Below are 24,387 nucleotides of genomic sequence, written 5' to 3' on the forward strand. Positions count from 1 at the left end.
ACGGACGACTTTGTGGGAGTAGTCTGATTCAGGATCGACGATTCGGCTACATCCACGTGGCAATATTGTAGGAGATTCCGTTATACTCCACGTGGCAATTTTGTAGGACTGCAATTTTGTTGAATATTCCATGTGGGAGTAACCTTCGTCACTTACCTATTTATTACTGCCTCAAGATTCCCTGCGGAATAACGAGCAGGGAATATGGATTTGCGCCACGGTTTTCCGTGAGCGAGAAAGGGCAATTCCATGCAGACGCCAGAATGGCAATATCCAGGAATTCTAAGGGTCGTCGCTACCCTCGCCTCTTACCATCAATACCCTTTCCGAAGCTCCGCCCCTCTTTAAAGGTCCTTATCTATCAATCCCTGTCTGCTGGAAGGGAACAATGATTCAATGACGTTTTATTAGTGTCATCAAAGGTAAAATGATCGAATTGGATTAGTAGCTTTTAAGTTAAAAGTTTCAATCATAATTTAATATATAATATTTTATGTTAAATAATTAAAAATTAAATGATTTTAAGTAATTTTATCAATTTATTATTACTATAATAATTTTAAAAAATAGCTATATAACAAATATAGCAATTCAGGTTAATGCCCACAAACGGTGCTATACATTGTTTCAGTATTTTGGCAACTACACACGAAAATAATTTTGATTTCCTAGCAAAAGCTTTAGGAACATTGATTCTGTTCGAATTCTCTTTTATTTGTTGTAAGGTTGATTATCTAATCTAATATAATTGATAATTATATTTTTCTTCCAAATGAGAAAATGTTTAAGAGTTTTTTTTTAAAAAAAAAGCAATTCAAATAGTGCGAATATTTTTACTCTCAAAATTTAAAAATATTCAAATACAAAATGATTATATTATATTTGTTTCTTTTTTTTCGGATGCAACTAATTTATGACTCCAAATATTTTCTTTAGCTTTTAGGATTGTGGGCATCAAATATTGGTTGGAAAGTCTGTAAATGAAAAATATAATCACTCCACGACTTATTTAAAATAAAAATATAATTATAAAAATCAATTTGAATCAAAATAAAAATATAACAATTTGATTTAATATAATAAAAGTATAAAAACATTTAATTTTTTAAAAGTATTATACCTTTTCAAAATTATGAAAAGGATTTCCATATTCAATTATTTTGTTAATAAGTGTTTTAAGAATACTTTTGAAATTTGTTATATTAAATGATTTTTTTCTCTTGATATATTAAAATTTATCAAAAATAATATATTTATATATTTATTCACTAATCTTAAAAGGCATCTTTAGCAAAACTCAAAATATATTTACCCTTTGCACTTTTTCTTTTCCTTTGTTGTTTTTTGCTAAAACCCTCTTGCACTCTCCCAAACACCTTTTATCCCTCGAAAATTGAAGAGATTTTCATTATTCAAACTAATATTAAGTCAATTTTGGTTTATCTTATGCAGTGATATTTATGCACTTGCAAGTTTATATCAAATAAGGATAAGTTACTTGTGTTTTAAGAAAAATTACGAATTGATATATTCAAATTCTAAGTGGTAACTTACTCTGCTTCAATAATGTCTTGATTTTGAGCAATAAAATATAGAAAGATTTGAGTATTTTAAGAGTTATACAAATTTTATTTGATTAATTTATACTAATATTTAAAAGTGACACCAATTCACTTGCTAAAATTACATAAAAACTTAATAATCTAATTAAATAATATGTAGAATAAGTCTATATTGTTAATTTAATTTAGGATTCAATGTAAAAAATAAGACTTTTAAATATAAGAGTATTATTGTCTTTTTAGGTAAAAACTAACATTGTTATTTTAAGATCAGTAGTAAAACATAAGGTTTTATTTGAAAAAAATATATTTATAAATTATGCAAAAAAATTGAAATAAGTCCTCATTCTTTTATTGTGTTCAATTAAATCCTTATACTTTTATTTTAAGTCACATAAACTCTTATGACTAATAATTAACTCACTGTCATTTTATATCCTGATGTCACTGATATGACCTTATTATAAAAAAATAAAAATATAAGAATTTATTTATTTTAAATAAAATTATAAATATTTGATTGAACGTAATAAAAGCATAAAGACTTATTTGAATTTTTTTGAATAGTTTATGAGCTTTTTTAAATGTTATGTCCAAAAAACAACTCAAAATGTTAGGTGAGAGAATGTCATATTATAAGATGTCTATGTAGAGTTTTCCTTAATAGTCAATAACACACTTTGATATGTTCAATTGACGAAAGTATAACTGAAACCATTAATAATTTTATAAGTTATAATTTTGTAATGTTAATATAAAATATAAAGTAAATATATTTATATTAAAAGTATATATATTATATAGTGTAAATTAAATTTTTTGTTTATATATAAAAATGATAACTAATAACTTATTTTATCATAATAAGTATATAGCCATATTTGTATATAGATTAAAATATGTATATTATAATTAATAGATATATAATTATACAGTTATTTATAATATTTTATATTACGACACATTATTATATAGGTATGATAATTATAACCTTTAATATGTAAGATATCTAATAATCATAACATATAACTTATATCATTTAAAATATATAATCTGTAATTATATATTTCATGATCTTAATACATAACCATATTACATGTTATATATTTAGAAATTGAAACACCTATTATATTTAATACATTTATAATTTATTGATATATAATTATTTTAATCATAAAACTTTGCTATATATAAACATATAAATATATATATATGTAATAGTAATTATATTCCTTATAATATGATATTTATAATGTTTAAACTTAAGTAAAGTTTTAATAACTTTGTTATTTAAATATATTAATGACACATTAATTAATAATTTGATAATTTTATCATAAATTATACTTATACAATTACATATGATTAACAATAATATATTGTCAGTATTTACCAAAATGACTAGTTGGTAAAATTGGTAAAAACTTAAATAATTTACATCCTTACTTTCAAATTTATATTCAGCCTCAGCCTTTTCATAAATAAGCCTTTACATTTCAAACTTATATTCAGCCTCAGCCTTTTCATAAATAAGCCTTTACATTTCAAACTTATATTCAGCCTCAGCCTTTTCATAAATAAGCCTTTCACTATGCGAACTTAAATACATAAATATATACCGAATTGCTGAACTTACATTTCAAACTTATATTCAGCCTCAGCCTTTTCATAAATAAGCCTTTCACTATCCGAACTTAAATATGTCAAACAAATATAATATGCTTATATTTATATGAACAGAACTTATATTTAGCAAACAAAATAACCTCTCTTTTTTCATAAATATGTCAAACAAATATGCTTATATTCATATGAACAGAACTTATATTTAGCAAACAAAATAACCTCTCTTTTTCCCTATAAAATCTAGGATTAGCTTCAGCCACCTCTCACCTCCTCCAATTCTTACCCTTTCCAGAACCCTCAGCGAGAAAACAAGACAAAAAATGGATTTGCGGTACGGTGTCCCCCGTGTATTAAATTTGTTCTTCCTTATGTTCTTCAGCACCCAACCAAGCTCTGGGATTTGGGATTGGAATCTCATTATTTCCTCAATCTTGCTCCACCAATTCTCATTTCTGGAGTTGGCATTCCTACTTCCCGCCCTGATGCTTCTACTACTTTTCCTCTTCACCTCGGCCGAAGTCCCTCTAATCCTCCACCCCATTCGCTTCCGCCTTAGCGCTGGAGGTTTCTCTATCGCCTTGGCCATATCACTTGTAGCCTCACTCTTCTTTCCCCCTTCGCTCATCTGGCCTGTTTATTTACTCGTCGTCTTCTTTTCTCCCTGGCACAGCATGTTCTTTAATTTTTTTAAACACTTTATCGGGTGGTTTTCAGGTGCCCTTCAGTCAGTTCCCACTTATTCAATCACCATCACCCAGAATGAAGAAAGTTCAACCTTAGCTCCTCTGCAAGACGACGTTGGGCATGGGACTCACACCATCACGCACGGCCAGCAGAACTCGGAACATAACGAGTGATGCCCGCATGGAGTAGTTCTCAGCTTGTTTAAATACAGTCAGATGGGTTGCTCAAGGTTTATCACAGTTTGATGGTTTTAGAATTACTTTAGTTATTTACAGCTTGCTACTTACTCTGTTTCAGTGTTTCGGGGAACTACACACGATTGATGATTTTGATTTGCTTTGGGGAACGCTGAATCTGTTCAGGTTCTCCTTGTTTGTTTTACAGTCAATAATGAAAATCTAATATTGTTACTGTTATGTATCTCTCTCGTTCGTTTATTTTAAGTTTTCTTCGTGTTGTTCCCAGCTTCTGCGGTTTCCGCGAAAAACAGAGCAGAGGTTTTGAATTCTTTTTTTTTCTTAAAAAATAAAAAGGACAAGAAAATAAAAGGAAATTTTGTTTAAATAGGCCTGATACCCAACAGCCCACTACCAGGCCCAGTTCTAGCTAAAGAGGCCCAGAAATGCAAAAACAATGAAGCAATTAATAATGTACTTAACGAGTAAAATCAAGGAGTGGTGTAAAACGATGTCGTTTTTAACGGCAACATTTCTCTCGGGATTTGCCAATGTACTCGGTACTGGTGTTGCTCCCGAGCCGCCTGAAACACAAAAGAAAGTCTGGACTGTGAAAGCTGCAGTGAGCAAAAGAGCCACAGTTGTCCGTGAGAGAGAAAGGGCAGTTCCAAGCAGACTCCAAGATGTCGATATCCGGGAATTTAAGGGTCGCTGCTACCCTCGCCTCTTACCATCAACACCACCCTTTTCGAAGCTCCATCCCCTCTTCAAAGGTCCTTATCCTTCAATCCCTGTCTTCTTACCTCTATAACGACATTTCTGCTAACTTTTCTCTGCATTGACTTGAAATCTTTGTGTAATTTATCATAGATTTGCTCAATTCCGTGGTTGGTGCTGAATAAGATTTTAGTGTCTATTTGAGGGTTAGAGTTGGTGATGCTACTCTGAATCGTTTGAATTCCAAGTTTTTAGCTGCTGTTTTCCAACCAAATGGAGAATTAGCTAACTGGGTTTTCCCAGTTTTTGCAGCAGCAGCTGCAGCAACATGTAGGTAAAATGTTTTCTGGGTTTGATTATCTGTCCTTTTGTCTAATTATTTTATGCTTTGTCCTTCTTGGGTTTGTAAGCTTCAATTTTGTGTGCAGATTGCTTTGCAAGTTTCTACTTTTTCTCGAAAATTTGCACTTCATCAAAGTCAAATACCTAAATGTTCTTGTTGGCCTTGTCTTCTTTCAATCAATGGTCATGACCATGGGTTGATCTTGTTTCCGTCCCCTATTAAGAATGGTAAAAATCCAGTTTCTTATAATTATTTAATTTATTTTTAATTAAATAAATTTTTATAATTAATAATTAACTAACGATTATTACTTAAAAAATCATTTTATTTTACATCACGTCATACTAATAAATAAACTAATATGTAAAGAGGTGAGCACACTAATCCTTTATTCAAATAGTCAGGAGTCTTTGAATCCAATTATTTATGTAGAAGGAGGCCAATGAGGGTGGGATTTCAACATGCCCATGGACAAAAAAAAAAAGAGTTTACATGGTTCTTATGTGAACTTTAATTTTTGTTCAAAGCAGGGCTTCTCTCTCCTTATTTGCCTTAATCTTTACATTACATGGGATAATAATTGATATATAAATTTTATTTAGCTAAATAAAAGATTAATGATTTATTTAAAAATTTTTAAATATTGTATAAAAACTTAACAAAATTTCAAAAAAATGATAAATTAAAGAAAAGTTTTCATTGAGTCAAAGTAAATTTCTTTAATTTGCACCATCCTTATCTTCTAGAATAATATTTATACGCTTACAAGTTTATATCAAGTAAAAATAAGTTATATGTATTTGTGAGAAACAACGAGAATTGATATATTCATATTACCGAACTCTTTTTTCAACCCAACACGGGGTGCTAAGGACGATATTGGCAGCCCAGTCGATTGTGAAAATGGTCACACTGCTGCGGTTAGGGTCCATGTGTGGGTTATGTAAATAGCGGGTCACACCCCACGAAAAAAGTAAATATACTTATATTAAAAATATATAATACATATTATATTGTGTAAATTAAATTATATATATATATATAATAATGATAATTAATAGTTTTTTATTGTAATAAGTATATAGTAATATTTATATTTAAATTAAAATGTGTATATTATAATTAATAGACATACAATTATACAATTATTCATAATATTTTATGTTGTGAAAATTATAACATAGGTATGATAATTATAACCTTTTAATATGCAAGATATCTAATAATCATATATTAATATTAACATATAATTTATATCATTTAAAATATATAATCTGTAATTACATATTTCATGATCTTAATACATAACCATATTATATATATTATATATTTAGAAATGAAAATACCTATTATATTTAATACATGTATAATTTATTGTTATATTATTATATTAACCATAAACTTTGCTATATATATATATATATATAATAGTAATTATATTCCTTATAATAAGATATTCATAATGTTAAACTTAAGTAATAATTTAATAGCTATGTTATTTAATAATTTGATAATTATTAACAGCACCCTTTTTGAAGCTCCATCCTCTCTTCAAAGGTCCTTATCCTTCAATCCCTGTCTTCTTACCCTTATAACGACATTTCTGCTAACTTTTCTCTGCGTTGACTTGAAAAAGTTGTGTAATTTATCATAGATTTGCTTAATTCCGTGGTTGGTTGCCGAATAAGATTTCAGTGCCTGTTTGAGGGTTAGAGTTGGAGATGTTATTCTGAATCGTTTGAATTCCAGGGTTTTAGCTGCTCTTTTCCAACCAAATGGAGAATGAGCTAATTGGGTTTTCCTAGTTTTTGCAGCAGCAACATGTAGGTAAAATGTTTTCTGGGTTTTATTATCTGTCCTTCTGTCTAATTATTTTATGCTTTGTCCTTCTTGGGTTTGTAAGCTTCAATTTTGTCTGCAGATTGCTTTGCAAGTTTCTACTTTTTATCGAAAATTTGCACTTCATCAAAGTCAAATACCTACATGTTCTTCTTGGTCTTGTCTTCTTTCAATCAATGGTCATGACCATGGGTTGATCTTGTTTCCGTCCCCTACTAAGAATGGTAAAAATCCAGTTTCTTTTTTAATTTTAGGTAATTATATTTGTAGCATATGCAAGTAGAGCCAAATATAAGCATGACTAGGGCATCAAATTGCGAGCTAGGTTATCCTGAGAATATTTCCTGTTGATTTTAGGAACCAAAAACTCTAGAGTAATAATTCAACTGTCTCTAGTTATCCAACCGTTTCTAGTCAAGGTCATTTTCCGTGTACTTTGTTTTCATATTCTTGATAAGGATTGGGAATTCAGAATTCTTATTCCCAATTTGATACTTGGTATTAGTAAGTGCCATTGGCTGATTTTGTCATTCATCCTTATCTTCCTTCCCGCACCCCCCCAGGAAACAAAAACATTGACACCCTTCTCCCTTCTATCTGAGAAGGTATTGTCGGTCACATAGGATGTTGAAACGGGAAGATCCAAGCTTGATGAGTTTGGTGTTCCAAGCAAGTCAATGCCCTGCTTTATCCTGCCCGTGACAATCAACTCATTAGGTAATGAAAATCAGCAATGGTAAATGGTGATTAGAGGCTAAAGGAAGATGCATTGCCATTAGTAGTAAGGCTATATGTAGGGTGACAGTGGCTGCTGCTTATGGACGTAATGGGATGGTGTTTGGATCTAGCTATACTCTTGTGGTCCAATAATGCGGATACTGTCAGTGTCTAAAGTTTTGAGAACAACGAAGTCTGGTCCTCCCTGCATATCCTTAGCCAACCATGGCTGCTCTTTGACAGCATAATCTAATCCAAAAATAAAACAAATAAAAAACAGAAAATTAGTTTGTAATGAGCATGTTAGCCACCGGATAATCTAATTCCATATCTGTTGTTGTGAGAAACATTAAACAAGGAAATGGAAGAAGTAGGACAAATCCCTACTATATAAACATATCTTTTATCATAAACTTCATACTGATTGGTAGATATGATTTAGCATGCAGACGTAAGATACAAAAGCAGATAGTTTAGACTGTCGCTCGCTGGAGCAGTTTGAACCAAAGAACTAACGAATGTGACCTACTGTTTTGTCCACTCTCTCCTCTAATGCCACTAACCCGTAGCTGATGATATAAATATACGACGCAGACATTTTCACGCGGACAAATATATCAGATTTGACAAAATATAGGACACCAAATGTACCCGACCCCCCAAAATATAATAATTATATATTAATTTTAAAATATAATTTATATCATTTAAAATATATACTTTGTAATTACATATTTCATGATCTTAATACATAATCATATTATATTATATATTTAGAAATGAAAATACCTATTATATTTAATACATGTATAATTTATTGTTATATTATTATATTAATCATAAAACGTTATTATATATATAATAGTAATTGTATTCTTTATAATATGATATTCATACTGTTTAAAGTTAACTGCAATTTAATAAGTATGTTATTTAAATATATTAATGACTTATTAATTAATAATTTGATAATTTTATCATAATTTATACTTATACAATTACATATGATTAAGAATAATATATTGTAAATATCGACCAAAATGACAAATTGGTAAAATTGGTAAAAGCTTAAATAATATCCACCCTGGCATGAGTTCGATCGTCAATCATATCATCAATTTCTATCCCAATATACCTGTGGAAAAATATGTACCTGGAACTCCTTGGAAAAATACCTTCCTTCCTTCCTTCCTTGCGACCTGGAACTCCTTGGAAAAATACCTTCCTTCCTTCCGACCTCCTTAAATATGTAAAAGTGGTTGGAAAAATATGTAGACCTCCTTAAATATGAGTTCTTCCTTCCTTCCTTGCGACCTGGAACTCCTTGGTTATGTAGACCTCCTTAAATATGAGTTCGATCTCCTTAAATATGAGTCCTTAAAGTGGTTGGGACCTCCTTAAAAATGAGTTCGATCGTCAATCATATCATCAATTTCTGTCCTCAATATCTTACTTAGGAGGTAACTAATATGAGTTCGATCGTCAATCATATCATCAATTTCTATCCTCAATATCTTGCGACCTAGTGGTTGGCCTAGTGGTTGGAAAAATATGTAGACCTCCTTAAATATACTACTTAGGAGGTACCTCTAAAAAAGATCCTCTTTAAACTGTACCCTATCCTATAAAAAGCAACAATTTGCACACCTCTCGCCTCACAAAATGGATTTGCGTTATGGTATTCCCCCTCTATTGAACTTGATCTTTTTCTTCTTCACTTCCCAACCCAGCCCCCGGGAGTGGAGCTGGAACCTCGTGGTGTCCTCAACCTTGGTCCACCAATTTCCAATTTTGGAGCTGGCATTCCTACTTCTCGTCCTGATGCTTCTGCTACTCTTCCTCTTCACATCGGCTGAAGTCCCTCTAAACCTCAACGCCATCCGCCTTCGCGTTGGAGATTTCTCCATCGCCTTCACCACATCACTTGTAGCCTCACTCTTTTTTCCACCTTCGCTCTTCTGGCCTGTCCATATACTTTTCGTCTTCTCATCTCCCTGGCACGGCATGTTCTTTCATCTTTTTAAACACTTTCTCGGGTGGTTTTCTGCCGCCCATCAATCAGTTCCAACTTATTTCATAATCGTCACCCAGAATGAAGAAAGTTCAAACTCAGCTCCTCTTCAAGACGACGTTGAACTTGGGCTCATACACGAACAGCACAACTCGGAACATAACGAGTGAAGCCGGCATGGTGTAGTTCTCAGCTAGTTTAAATAAAGTGAGAGGGATTGTTCTCGATTCAACCCTGCCTTTAAAATATCTTAGTTATTTACAGCTTGTTGATTTACTCTGTTTCAGTGTTTATGGGCACTACACACGATTGTTGATTTTGATTTCCTAGCAAAAGCTTTTGTGCATGCTGATTCTGTTCAGATTCTCCTTATTTGTTGTCCAGTTGATTATGCAATGCAATACTGTTTTGATCTCTCTACTTGGTTTCTTTCAACTTTTGTTCGGTCTGGTTCCCAACTTCTTCGAGTTCNGCTGGTGGTGGCATGGATCCGAGGTTCTGCAAATGAACAAGGAGAGGTCTAAAATTGAAGAAACAGTTTTAGAGAGAGAGAGAAGAAGAAGAAGAGGTCTAAAATCCGCCTTCGCGTTGGAGATTTTTCCATCGCCTTCACCACATCACTTGCAGCCTCACTCTTTTTTCCACCTTCGCTCTTCTGGCCTGTCCATATAATTTTCGTCTTCTCATCTCCCTGGCACGGCATGTTCTTTCATCTTTTTAAACACTTTCTCGGGTGGTTTTCAGGCGCCTTTAAGTCCGTTCCCACTTATTCAATCACCATCACCCAGAATGAAGAAAGTTCAACCTCAGCTCCACTGCACGACGACGTTGAGCTTGGACTCACACACAGCCAGCAGAACTCGGAACATAATGAGTGATGCCCGTATGGAGTAGTTCTCAGATCGTTTAAATAAAGTCAGATGAATTGCTCTAGGTTCATCACAGTGTAATGCTTTTAGAATTACTTAGTTATTTACAGCTTATTACTTACTCTGTTTCAGTGTTTCGGGGAACTACACACGATTCATGATTTTGATTTGCTTTGGGGAACGTTGAATCTGTTCAAGTTCTCTTTGTTTGTTTTAGAGTCAATAATGTTTGTTATGGTTATGTATCTCTCTAATTCGTTTCTTTCAAGTTTTCTTCGTGTTGTTCCCAGATTATGCGATTTCCGCGAAAAACAGATCAGAGGTTTTGAACTCTTTTTTTTTTCCTTAAAAAAAAAGGGGCAAGAATATAAAAGGAAATTTTGCTTAATTAGGCCTGAAACCCAATAGCCCACTATCTAGCCCAATTCTAGACAAAAAGGCCCAGAAATGCAAAAACAATTAAACAATTAATAATGTGCTTAACGAGTAAAATCAAGGAGTTGCGCAAAACGATGTCGTTTTTAACGGCAACATTTCTCCCAGGAATTGCCTATGGACTCGGTACTGGTGTTGCTCCCGAGCCGCCTGAAACACAAAAGTGAGTCTGAAGTGTGAAAGCTGCAGTGAGCAAAAGAGCTGCAGTTTTCCGTGAGAGAGAAAGGGCAATTCCAGGCAGACTCCGAAATGGCGATATCCGGGAATTTAAGGGTCGCTGCTACCCTCTCCTCTTACCATCAACACCACCCTTTTCGAAGCTCCATCCTCTCTTCAAAGGTCCTTATAATCCCTATCTTCTTATCTCTATAACGACATTTCTGCTAACTTTTCTCTGCATTGATTTGAAATATTGGTGTAATTTATCAATAGATTTGCTCAATTTCGTGGTTGGTTGCCGAATAAGATTTCAGTGTCTATTTGAGGGTTAGAGTTGGAGATGCTATTCTGAATTGTTTGAATTCCAAGATTTTAGCTGCTCTTTTCCAACCAAATGGAGAATGAGCTAATTGGGTTTTCCTAATTTTTGCAGCAGCAGCTGCAGCAACATGTAGCCCTGTAAACCCTTACCAGTGCTCCATTTTTTCAATTTCGGCAAAATGTTTTCTGGGTTTTATTATCTGTCCATCTCTCTAACTATTTTAAGCTTTGTCCTTCTTGGGTTTGTAAGCTTCAATTTTGTGTGCAGTTTGCTTTGCAAGTTTCTACTTTTTATCGAAAATTTGCACTTCATCGAAGTCAAATACATACATGTTCTGGTTGGTCTTGTCTTCTTTCAATCAATGGTCATGACCATGGGTTGATCTTGTTTCCGTCCCCTATTAAGAATGGTGAAATCCTGTTTCTCTTTTAATTTTAGGTAATTATACTTATAGTGTATTGCAAGTAGAGCCAAATATAAGCATGACTAGGGCATCAAATTGCAAGCGAGGTTATCCTGAGTATATTTCCTGTTGATTTTAGGAACCTAAAACTCTAGACTAATAATTCAACTGTTTCTAGTCAAGGTAATTTTCCATGTACTTGTTTTCATATTGTTGATAAGGATTGGGAATTCAGAATTCTTATATCCAATTTGATGCTTGGTATATTAGTAAGTAAGTGCTATTGGCTGATTTTTCATCATCCTTATCTTCCTTCCTGCACCCCCAATGAAACAAAAACATTGACACCCTTCTCCCTTCTATATGAGAAGGCATTGTCAGTCATATATGATGTTGAAACTGGAAGATCCAAGCTTGATGAGTTTGGTGTTCCAAGCAAGTCAATGCCATGCTTATCCTACCCATGACAATAAACTGATTAGGTAATGAAAATCAGCAATGGTAAATGGTGATTAGGGACTAAAGGAAGATGTATTGCCATTAGTAGTAAGGTTATATGTAGGGTGACGGTGGCTGCTGCATATGGAGGTAATGGGATGGTGTTTGGATCTAGCTATACTCTTGTGGTAGTTGCATTGACTGTAATAAGCAGCTGCAACTGATGCCTGAATAGTATTTCTATTAATGTGGAGTATGCGGTAAAATTACTAATGTCTGGTAGAACTGTGTGGAAAATCTATTGAAAATTTTTTATTTAACCACTATGGTGGCAGTAGTAGTCATGTTGATTTTCTCATTGATTTTTTATATTCCAAGTTATCATTTCAAACAAATAGTGTAATTCTTTAGTTTGCTTGAGTCTAGATGGTATGGTGCTTTTTTGTGGCTGGTGATGCTGTAGTAGTGGCCTTTGTTGTTGAGGGAACATTTTTGCATTGCTATTGGGTATCTGTTTAATTTATCACTTGTCTGACAAAAAGGTTCATTGTTTTGAACAGAGAACCATTCAATGCCAGCAGTCAATTGATGTGCTAAGCATGAATAAACAGACTTGGTACCTTTAAATGCTATAGATAAGCGCAGAAATGCAATTTTTTGTATGAAGCCAAATGCTCCATTCTTTTTATTTTAGTCATATTAGATGTCATGTCGTGTCCTCTAATCTTCATTTTTTGAATAGACCATTTTGTATGTTAGAATAAAGACCTTCATTTGTTAGAAGTAGAAGGATTTGGCAAGTAGACTTTATTATGGATGGAGGATTTAGAAGAAATGCAAATGCATGCTCACATTTTAATTTTTGTGCTCTGCTTATAGGTAGATTTCATGGGTTCCATGAAGGGAGGATCAAGTTTTTCCGAAATTAGCCTGAAATGGAATGGAATCACAATAAATAGCCGAGACATTCGTGGTCAAACTAAAAGATTAGCTGGGATCATGGGAGATTTTAAGTTATCTACAAATGCTGTAAACCATGAGGTTGAGAGCTTCCTCTTAAATGCCATAAACATGAGCTTCTTTGAGCGACTAAACTTGGCTTGGAAAATAGTTTTCCCATCTCCAGCAACTAAAAGGAGCTCTAATGCAAATATAGCTAAGCAGCGCTTGAAGATGATTCTGTTCTCCGACCGTTGTGCAGTTAGCGATGAGGCGAAACAGAAAATTGTTAAAAACATTGTGCGTGCTTTGTCAGATTTTGTGGAGATAGAGTCAAAGGACAAGGTTCATCTTAGTGTCTCTACTGATTCTGATCTGGGGACTATTTACTCTGTCATAGTTCCTGTCCGGCGGGTAAAGGCAGAATATCAAGTTGCAGATGAAGCTGGAACAATCAGAAACATCGAGTACAAAGATACTGGAGAACGATCTGGTTCCGTGGATGTCAGGTTCGATTTCTACGTTCCGGATGAATAATACACCGATTCCCGGGCTTAGAAAGAAAGAATTTGTGTTTTGCTCGTACCTGAATTTTCCTTTCTAGTTTTTAAATGTTTGGGTCTTTAGGTAGCAATGCAACTTTACACTTTATTTGTATATATGAAATTTTCAGTGAGGTGATTTTCTCTTTTGCTCTTCTTTCAATCTGTAATTTGATTTGATGATTGGCTTCATGAGACCTCAGTTTGCTGAATCTGTCTATCAACTTGTGTTGCAGTATGTTTGTGTCACTTAAATTTTAATGGTTAAGTGGCAACAATCTACCCTTTTTTTTCCTTCAAGTGCTGATTCTTAAGCTTGATAATGGTGCTCCATTTGCGAGAAATATTTTCAGTTATTTGAACCTAAGTACTTTACTAAAAAAAAAAAAAAATCGAGTAATTGAATTTATGTATTTAATTCAATGATAAGCATATGTATCTTTCTGTTCAAATTAGTGAAAGATAAACGTGCTCGATTTTTGTAGTATTTTTTAAATTAATTAAAGAACTCCGTTCAACAATCATAAACTAACTTAAATCACTTTTAAACCACTTAATGATAGTAATTTATAAATGGTATAATAACTAAAAAAAACTCTTAAACAATTCACAAAAATTTAAATAATTTTTATTTTTTATTACATTTAATTAAATTTTTATATTTTATATTAAATCAAATAAGTTTTTATAATTAATAATTAATTAACTATCGTTAGTTAAAACATTATTTATCATTTTATACCATGTGATATTGACATAATATATTAATGTGTTATAATGGATGATATGTGGTATAATAACATAATCATATAGTATTTTTATCTTTTAAGTTAGTGTCACATTAACATCACATAAGTATAAAATGATAAGTGATTATTTTGATTAACTGTAACTAATCAATCGTTAAAAGAAAAATCTATTTAGCTTAAAATATAAAAGAATAGGGACTTAAACGAATAAAAAAATAAAAATTTATTTGATTTTTAAAATAATTCTTGAGTTTTTTAATTTTTAAAGAATATACCTTTATAAATTCATAATAAAAATAAAAATTACTAGTCACTCTAATACTTTCAAATATGTTATGATTACTCTATAAATCTTGTCTTAACTAACAAAAAATGATAAACATGTTAAAAATAAAATTCTGGCTTTTGACTTTAGAAGAACTACAAAGATATGGATAGTTTCGTAAATTCGTAATATAATTTAAATTTACCTGAAACTCCCCCGAGCGGGAAATTTCGAAAATTTGTGCCTTCACAGCTTCTTCCCTCACCTCCAGGTTAGGGCTTCCTTTTCTGCATCTGGTTCCCATCTGAGAGTCCCCGAAGGAACCTTTATGTTTGGTTCAGCTGTTGAATAACTGGAGATAATTTCACTTGAACAAGCTTATTAACACTTGCTTTCATGAATTGAAACTCTCCTTGAAAACATTTGAAATGAACGGAACTTGTTTGGAGTTCGAGAACCCGATCCGAGACGCGATTTCTAGGATCCGATTCTCGCCGCAGTCCAACAACCTCCTCATTTCTTCTTGGGACTCCGTTAGTAATCTTCTCATATGTTTTTTTTTATTTCATTTATTTCTGTTTTTGTTTGAGTTGCAATTACTCGCGGTTGATTTTGATTCCTTCGATGTGCAGAGTCTTCGATTGTACGATGTGGAGTGTTCTCAGCTGAGATTAGAAGCTCCGTCCGAGGCTGCACTTCTCGACTGTTGTTTCCAGGAGGAATCTGTTGTGTTCAGCGCTGGCACTGATGGTTCTATTACAAGGTTTTTCCTTTTAAATTGCTTGAATGAATTGCGAAATTTAATTTAAGCTTTTACTCGATTAGTTTCCTATTTAATTGTAATTATCTGCTACTAAATTGAATGATTAACAAGTTACTAACCGGTTACGATTAGATAAGTTACAGCAAAGTGAGTAAAGCGAAGCTTAGTTGAGTTGAATTTTGCTTCATATTAATCTTATTGTAAAACATATCCAATGTGCAGTAATAGTTTTGTTCTCTAAATTGGGTATGTTGCAACATACATGAACTTTTATTGTAATTTAATTTCAAAAGCAAGTTAGATTTTTAATTATTATGGCTCTATGTAATTAGATTTCCTGAAAAGAATATTGGCTTTGAATTTATACCATATTGCTAAAATGTGGAGTATCTATACTTCATCAGTGAACAAATTTTATTTTATAGGTACTGAAAGTATTTTGCAAGCTTAATGCGTTACATTCTACAAAAGAGTGAGTTTTATACTTGTCAAAAGAGGAAACCACAAAAATAACTTAGGGTTAGTTAATAAGTTTAAGAGGAAAGCTGAAAAGAATGTGGGTTCAGTGCTTAGGTGATAAAAAAGATGATTGTAGCTAGCCTTAAATGCCTTACATACCAGTCCCCTCACCTAATAGCATGTATCTACTAATATTTTACTTACGTTTTCTTCTGTTTCATGATCCCATTTAGTCATAGTTGCAAACCGCAACTATATGATAATGTATGCTTGGCGGTTTACCAAGAGGCAAGTGCATTCCTGAGATGACACCTGTTGCCCTTGTAAACCATTTGTGTAGTTATATTAGGAGCATGAAATATGTAACCTTTTTTTGGTAAACCGAAGATGGAAATATATTTATAACTGCTTTGCACTTTGGATGTAATAGTTGAGACAATCAAGCAATCCATGTTGACCCATGTTGACTGCTTTTGTAAATGTTTTTTCTCTAGGTATGACTTGCATTCAGGAATCAGTAATAGAATTGGAAATCATGATGATGTAGCAACATGTGTAGAATATTCTAATGAAACACGTAAGTTACCTACCTCATTTCCACTGTCAGTTTGGTTGTATTCAAGTTTCTAACTGCAACTTCAGACCTTTTGTTTCAATATCTACTTTAAGATACTGGGATAGAGTATAGCAACTATATTGCAATAAACATAGCTGGATTTAGCTTTGCATATATGGAACTTATACATCAAGAGACTTTCTCTCATTTTTATGTCCTGCAACCTGTCCTTTTCCTGTTTAAATCAACTAATGCATCTGCTTTGGGCAATAGAAATCTGATTGTTACTACGTACATCTAAGGCCATAATCTGTGAGCAAGTAATGATGATTACATTTTGTAATTGAATTTTGTTGCAATTCATCCACCTAGGAAACTATATGTTGTGGCATTATCTTAAACCTTCCACAAACCTTTTAACATCTGTGCAGAAGTTATTTCAATTAAGGTCAATTTGTCAGCAATTTAAACCTCTCTGTTATACTTGGAAGCCCATAACATTGGTGCATCAAGTTGATCTCAACTTAAGTACAAACAATTACATAAACTGTGGTTTTCTATGGGGCAATGATAAAGAAGTTTTAGCTGAGAGATAATTGGGTTTTCTAAAGAAAAGGCTTTTCAAATTCCTGCTGTTAGTTTTTGTTGTAGATACCTCTATAAAGATGCACCTCTTTTGTAAAGAATGTTAATAGTCCTATTCTCAGCAATTCCTTGTAATTATATTGTTTCACATGAATGCACAATGTTTTGTGCTCACAATTGGATCTGCTGTGAAGACTCTTTTCAAATTGCAAGATTTATTCTGATGAACATCCAAAAAGCCTTCTATACAACCTTAGATATACTATTCCCATGTTTTCATTTTGTTCTAGTAGGAGAAGTTAAACTCCTTATTCTATTATTACAGGTCAAGTGATTACTGCAGGTTTTGATAAGAAGGTGATAGCTTGGGACACGTGCGGGGCAAAGCCCCTTGCATTCTTGAAAAATCTAGGTGCAGAAGTGGATTCCATGTCACTCTCTGGATTTGAATTAACAGTAGCTGTTGGATCATCAGTAGATATTTATGACTTACGCAATTTAGACAGATCAGTTCAATCAAATGAATCTTGTATGGATGTTCAAATACGATGTGTCCACTCAATTCCTTATTCTAAAGGTATATTTTCTTGATTTTGTTAGCTTTATATGTAATTTTGTTCTTCTGTTATGCCTGAAAGGTATGGCTGATGAATGGCCCATAACTAAGCAGTGAATTTCACATGAATGAACGTGATAGATTTTAAGTACAGCCTTCTGAGAAATTTGTAATCTTCAAGATAGCAACTTCCGTAGATGGCTTCAACTTTCTTATAATGCCTTTAAAGAAGATTACATGTCCATGCAGGATACGCAGTTGGATCAGTAGATGGCAGAGTAAAATTAGAGATCTCATATCAGTCCAATTCAAACAACATGGGGTCAGTTATTGTAGAATTTTAGATCATTGTAGCAGTTGAAACTTGAAAAACATGGTCTCCATCAACTACAAATTTCTATTCATTTATACATGTTAATGCACTTAAATTTTAATTTTCATCTACACCTAAGCAGAAAAGCATATTGTTTACTAGCCCTTTTTATCCTTTGGCATAACTTTGGAAAAATGGCTTACATAATACCTTATACTTCTCATTCTTTATGCAGATATGTCTTCCGATGTCATCCAAAATCAAGAGATGGAAGACACCATCTAGTGCCGGTGAATGACATTGCATTTAACCCATTGTATGTGTTCTCTAATAAGTAGCCTCATAGATAATGGAAATTGTTGCGTACAGGCATTTATTTGTTACCTTTCTATTTTAGCATCTCAGGTGCTTTTGTCACGGGAGATAATGAGGGTTATATTACTGCATGGGATGCTAAAAGTAGAAGAAGATTGTTTGAGGTAATCTTAATTGTTTTTTTCCCCAGTTTGTGCTGTTACTTGTAATAAGTGTATTGTATGATTCCTCAGTCTATTAAACCAGTGGTTTTAATTTTTAAAAAATATGCTTACACAACTGATTAAATGGATGTTTCCAGAAGGCACATGCTAGATAACTAGTTTTAAAGACTGCCATTAGAGTATAGTGAATAACAATTCCAAGAAAATTCTGAGGTTGTCTTTACTTGTATTATTAACATTTCATGCTAATATTTTGGTTCAACCAATTTTTTTTCTTTAGAAAAAAAAAAAAAAAACGAGATGTCTATTGCTATAATAGGGGTAGTACTATGTTGATTTGCTTCTCTGGTTCGAAATCATTCAGACATTTCACTGTGAACAACCTTCACAGCAACATTCTATTTTAAAAGTTAAACAGTGTCATGTCTCTAATTACTGGGATAAATGGGAAGATTTTTGAAGGAGTACCCTCTGGGCTTGGACTTTCTCCTTCATACATGGTCTGCAACTGTTCCAATAGAAAATGTTTGAATGCCTGCTAACATGCTGATACTAATTGCTTCTTCATCCAGTTAACATTTTTTTTTCTTGTTTTCCCTTGCTTACAGTTGCCTAGATGCTCAAACAGTGTTGCATCCCTATCATACAACCATGAAGGACAATTTTTGGCTGTTGCATCAAGCTATACTTACCAAGAAGCCATTGAAATGTTAGTCTTTCTTTCATTTCTTGTGCTTTTATTTTATTTTTTTCATGCTATTATGATCTTTATCAATTTGAAAACTACCTCAGAATCACCTTCATTGTTGTCATATTCAAGGCTTTTACATTGCTGAAAACTTTTTGCATGCACCAATGAAGAATCATCGTGCACTTATGGAAGAAAAACGTTTGTTGTCAAGGTCTGTAAGAGTTGTATACTGTAAGAGAAGAGCAAAAGAACCATCAGTTAAAGAAGGGTGAGAACCATATGGTGCAATAAGAGTTTGAGTTTTTGCTGCTTATATCTACCACTTCTGCTTGATGGTGTCTTGTGCTTGCAAGGCTGGCCGTGCATTTTCTGGCTTCCATAATCTGCATACTGCATTGAATTAGCTGATAGATGCTATTATGGTTTTGTCCTGCGACTTCAGAATGTTTGATAGTAAGAGTCCTACAAGATATGCTGCCGCTATATCCCATGTTTGTGATGAGAGCTAGGATTGAAGTGCATTTTTTTCTAGGATTTGTTTGGTCTATTTCTGTCTTCTTGTCAGATGTCATTCCAAATTTTGCTCTGATTTGATCTTGTCTTTGCTACTGTCATTTGATTTCTTTTAAACCTTGGACCATCTCAAACTGACGGTCTCTTATCTCCTACAGAGGGCAATCTGCAATCTCTTTGCTTGATTACTGTTTTTCCTCCGTTCATTTACTGTACTTTTTCACATCTACCAATCATTTTGTGGATTGTATTATCTTGTTGGCCCAATATATATTTTTTCATCAAGCTTTACAGAGTTTCATTGTCATATATCATGGTGACATGATTGACAACTCTAATTATGAAAATCAAGTTGTTGTAGCTCTCGTCAACAGTTATTAATTTGTTCATGGACACTTTGCCTGTGACAGGGAAAAGCCCCCTCAAATATCTCTGCATAAAATGGATGACAGATATATCAGATCAGTTTCTATTGGAAATTCAAGTAGGAAATGACTGCACAAGTGTGCTTAGCAATTACAGAAATGACCCACATCTACGCAATCTTGTATGTACAACTTTCTTCTCTCTTTTTCTGAAACTGCTGATTTAACTGTATCAATGCATCCAAGGCCAGGATTCTGCAATGCATGTCATATTTGACTCTAAGAATAGGATTTGTACATTCTAATTTGCAAATAAGTCTATGCTGTCTGATCAAGATAACAAGATTTTCAACTGCATTAATCCGTTGCCTGTTACATTTACTTAATGTTACCCCTTTGCTTATGAATCTTCAAATCAATGGCAGATTTTTGCCCAGATGAATTCTTTCCCATATCCCGAACCTGACTCCAAAACCTTAGGGGCACAATAAATCAGCAGCTAAAGGATTTCCATCACCCTCCCTATGTAAGAACGTCTTAACTTGATGGCATGTTCCTCTACTTTCAGTAAATTCTTGCATCTGCTATGATATTGAGGGCATCCTGTCTCTGGGATACTGCGTTACTAATTGACAACACAAGAGGAGTAAGCACAAAGCTCTAACATCTTTGTACTTAAGGTATTGTCCTTTCTTGAAAGAAAATTGTACCACACACCTTCCTCAGCTAATTTATGTAATATTCCTCGTAATTGTGTTTCTTTCTACCAGTATAATGGGCTATTACTTTGAACTGCTAGCTATTGATGATGCTATAAGGGTTTATCGTTTTCTCTCTTTACTTCCTTTTGCCATATATATATGGAAGACAATGAGTACTATTGCCTGTAAATTGGTTGCTGTAGATATCCATTAATGGATTGATATCAGCTTGATAAGTTTCTTGGCAGTTTAATAAGCATTCTGTCTGAATTTGCTTCCCCAGTTGTGGCAAACGCAAACCGGTTTGCTGCTTGGACTTAACTTAAGGGATCAAGACGTGATGGGTTCAGGTTCTTAACAAATTGTTTTTTTGTGTGAATTTCTTACCAAAATTTTGTTTAATCTTTGTTTTGCATATGCATCGTCTGGTATTATGAGTTGCACATTGCTTAGTGCTCTCGGTATCACTGAAACGGTGTCGAATTCATGTGTCTGTTGCCTTTATACCTGAAGAGAGGTAGTGATAAAAGAAATTTTCCGCCAATTATATTAAGATTTAAAATCTAAATATAATCAGTTTCATTATATGTTAATTAATTTTAGTGTACATTAGAAGTTCGTCTTAAAACTTTAATTAATTAATGCAAGACAAAACCCTTCAACCCTGTTTTACCTCCTGGAGTGGTGCACTGTAGTGGAGAAATGAGAGAACAAAAGGATTCTACTTTTCGGTGAAAAGTTTGCTGCTATTTTGGCTGAGAAAGAAAGTAAAATGCAATGGTTAGAAGCAGATAATAATAATTAAAAATAAATATAAGAATCAAATAATTAAAAGTTTGATTTTATTTTGATAAAAGAAAAGTATCATTTCTCCTTTGGTCCTTTTAAGAAAAAAAAAAAAAAAACGAAAAGTCATCGTGCTAGCAATCATGTCGTTTTCCTGTTGATCAAACATCGACGCTACTTTTTTTATGCTCAAGCAGACTAGTGGAACATAAAATTTCTACTGCTTATTTAATTCGTCATTTGTCTCAAGAGAAGAAACGTTATTGTCAACATTAAAGAAAAAGGACAATGGCAAAGAAGTCACCTAACAGTATTATTTAATTAGCAATGTACTAATTGATATTCAATTTAATGAATTTTATGATATTGTAAAAAGGATAAATTTTATTTACATTTTATATGGTTTTCATTTTTTTCATGTAGTGTTCTATGGTTTTTTTTTAATTAACTTTCTGTTAATAAGTTCTGTTATATTGTTAATTTCACTTAACTTATTTATTAATGTTTAAAATATTTTAATAACGAAATAAAATTTATCCGTAAAAAAATATTTAATGTGATAATTTATTTAATTAGCAATGCGAGAACTAACAAATAGAAAGCTAGCTTGGGTAGTTCAATACTTTAATTAATAATAATATAATCTGTCGCATATAATAGTGATCTCCGTAGTAAGTGATTATAAATTTAAATGTCTTGGGCCTATCTAGGGTGATAAATAATTTTGAACATTTTGCATATAATATAATTAAAGCAACCTATCAAATTTTTTATTTTTAAATATGGATGGGATGCAAAATATCCAATTGAATTGTGACTGGGCCCAAAGCAGCCCACGTGCAAACATCTCAAGCTCAGCGTCCGTAGCACGCAACATCGAAAGATATTTTTCCAATCCGATTTACACCGCCAGCGATCCGACGGCCCAAACACCATCCACGTGCTTGACCCCAATTTGCCACGTGAGAAAATTTAAAAAAAAAGAAAAAGGAAAAATAAAACCCTACTTTCTACAAATTTCCACCGCTATATAAACTCTGTCTCTCTCTTCTCACTCTGTCTCGTTTTTCTCATTCCAATTTTCCTTTTCGAAGCTGTGCTCCTCTCTCTCTCTCGCTTTCCCCAAAGCTTTGATTTTTTTTTTTTTAGCGTCGTCATGTCGGACGAGGAGCACCACTTCGAGTCGAAGGCCGACGCTGGAGCTTCGAAGACTTACCCTCAGCAGGCTGGTACCATCCGTAAGAACGGTTACATTGTCATCAAAAACCGTCCTTGCAAGGTTAGGGTTTTCCTATTTGTGATCTATTTTTTTTTTTCAAAATTAACCTATTTTATGCCCCTTTTTTCTGCTGGTGATCTGTAAATTTTTTTAAATTTAGGTCTTACAGATTTTTTCTTCTGTGTATCTATTCAAATTTGTATGTATAAGCCTTAGATATCCGAAATCATTTGCGAGTTATTAAGCTTTGATCTCTAATTATTGTTTAGCTAAATTATTATCTGATCCGGGGCTTTTGGTTGGAGTTCTTTTTTTAAATTTTTTTTTGTTGTATATCTTGCTCATAATCTAGGGATTTTTCTTATGAATGTTTTTACAGGTTGTGGAAGTTTCAACTTCCAAGACTGGCAAGCACGGTCACGCGAAGTGTCACTTTGTTGGAATCGATATTTTCACTGCCAAGAAGCTCGAAGATATCGTTCCCTCCTCTCACAACTGTGATGTATGTTGTCTCTATCTCTTTCTCTAGTTTTACTGCCGTTGTTACCGTGTTATGTTGTAGTTTTCGGAGGCTAATGATGATGTTTATTTCTGTTGCAGGTTCCTCATGTCAACCGTACTGATTACCAGCTGATTGATATCTCCGAGGATGGATTTGTAAGATCCTGCTTTTGGCTTTGTTTGATTAGGTTTTTAAGTTTGATGGCTTTTTTGATTGTTATACTTGTTAATGTTTCAGGTGAGCCTGCTGACTGAGAATGGTAACACTAAGGATGATCTCAGGCTTCCAACCGATGACAATCTGCTTACACAGGTTAGTATGCACGTTAAATGATGTCTGATTTGTGTCATTTTGCTGTCCTGAATAGGGTGAATTCCTCTTAAGTTGATTTGGATTGTCAAAGCTGGTTTTATCCTGATGTCTCTACAATTGGTCTGAAGAAACTAATAGCATGTGATGTTATTCCCATTATGGAGATATTAAAGTGAAGTGTCGTGTTTTTGTCATTCAGATCAAGGATGGATTTGCGGAAGGGAAAGATCTGGTTGTGACTGTCATGTCTGCAATGGGAGAGGAGCAGATCTGTGCTTTGAAGGACATTGGCCCCAAATAAAATGCCCCAACATCCTCAACAATGCTCATTTGCTCAAGTCTTTGAAATCCAAATGAGACAGATAAATACTAGGTTTTTACTTCGTACTGAGGGGTTCTATATGGGTTTGAAAAAGTGGGAGGTTATGTTTCAGGAGCATCTTGATAAAGATGTGGCCTCCAAGCTAATATGTGATGACTTCGCCATAATTATTAAGCCTTCTATGAACAATATTTTTGTTATGTTGTTCAATTACTGTCTGATACCCGAATTGGTTCCCTTTCTTGTTTATGGTGTCATTTGCATTTGCAATGTTACTGGTTTGGGAAAAAATCTAAGTTGTTGCGTCCAGTCTAATTTCATTTACTACTTTAAATTGTTGCGTCAAAGTTAAAAACAGCTGTGAATTGCTTTGGTGAATAGGGCAGAGTCATTGCATTCCAATTTCCTTACCCAGCAAATGCAGGACTCAGGGTGGTGATCCTGTTTTGCCCAAAGCTGCGATATGGTA

General features: G+C 33.4%; 3 protein-coding genes and 1 long non-coding RNA gene across 5 annotated transcripts; all 4 read left to right on the forward strand.

The window, feature by feature from the left end:
- Positions 4,581–5,321, forward strand: LOC108660966. Its single transcript, XR_001926769.1, has 2 exons — positions 4,581–4,821; positions 4,919–5,321. It is a non-coding gene; the product is annotated as an uncharacterized LOC108660966 (long non-coding RNA).
- On the forward strand, positions 11,057–14,082 carry LOC18610318 (cell division topological specificity factor homolog, chloroplastic). The gene is made up of 2 exons (XM_018116149.1): positions 11,057–11,318; positions 13,181–14,082. The coding sequence occupies exons 1-2, from the start codon at positions 11,229–11,231 to the stop codon at positions 13,775–13,777; spliced, it is 687 nt and encodes a 228-aa protein (XP_017971638.1). The 5' UTR covers positions 11,057–11,228; the 3' UTR covers positions 13,778–14,082.
- LOC18610324 (mitotic checkpoint protein BUB3.3) lies at positions 15,035–21,043 on the forward strand. Of its 2 annotated transcripts, none has more exons than XM_018115857.1 (10): positions 15,035–15,329; positions 15,429–15,559; positions 16,513–16,595; positions 17,485–17,736; positions 17,965–18,037; positions 18,264–18,344; positions 18,426–18,507; positions 19,116–19,216; positions 20,122–20,258; positions 20,502–21,043. In XM_018115857.1, exons 1-9 carry the CDS (start codon positions 15,225–15,227, stop codon positions 20,204–20,206), a joined length of 993 nt encoding a protein of 330 aa, XP_017971346.1. In that variant the 5' UTR covers positions 15,035–15,224; the 3' UTR covers positions 20,207–20,258; positions 20,502–21,043. The 2 variants fall into 2 exon arrangements, with proteins under 2 accessions (XP_017971346.1, XP_017971347.1); XM_018115858.1 differs by having other exon boundaries at positions 17,503–17,736.
- Positions 22,604–24,167, forward strand: LOC18610325 (eukaryotic translation initiation factor 5A-2). Its single transcript, XM_007045915.2, has 5 exons — positions 22,604–22,842; positions 23,162–23,284; positions 23,383–23,439; positions 23,522–23,596; positions 23,796–24,167. Exons 1-5 carry the CDS (start codon positions 22,720–22,722, stop codon positions 23,895–23,897), a joined length of 480 nt encoding a protein of 159 aa, XP_007045977.2. The 5' UTR covers positions 22,604–22,719; the 3' UTR covers positions 23,898–24,167.

This window comes from Theobroma cacao, chromosome 2 (assembly GCF_000208745.1).
Source record: "Theobroma cacao cultivar B97-61/B2 chromosome 2, Criollo_cocoa_genome_V2, whole genome shotgun sequence".
Lineage (NCBI taxonomy): Eukaryota > Viridiplantae > Streptophyta > Magnoliopsida > Malvales > Malvaceae > Theobroma > Theobroma cacao.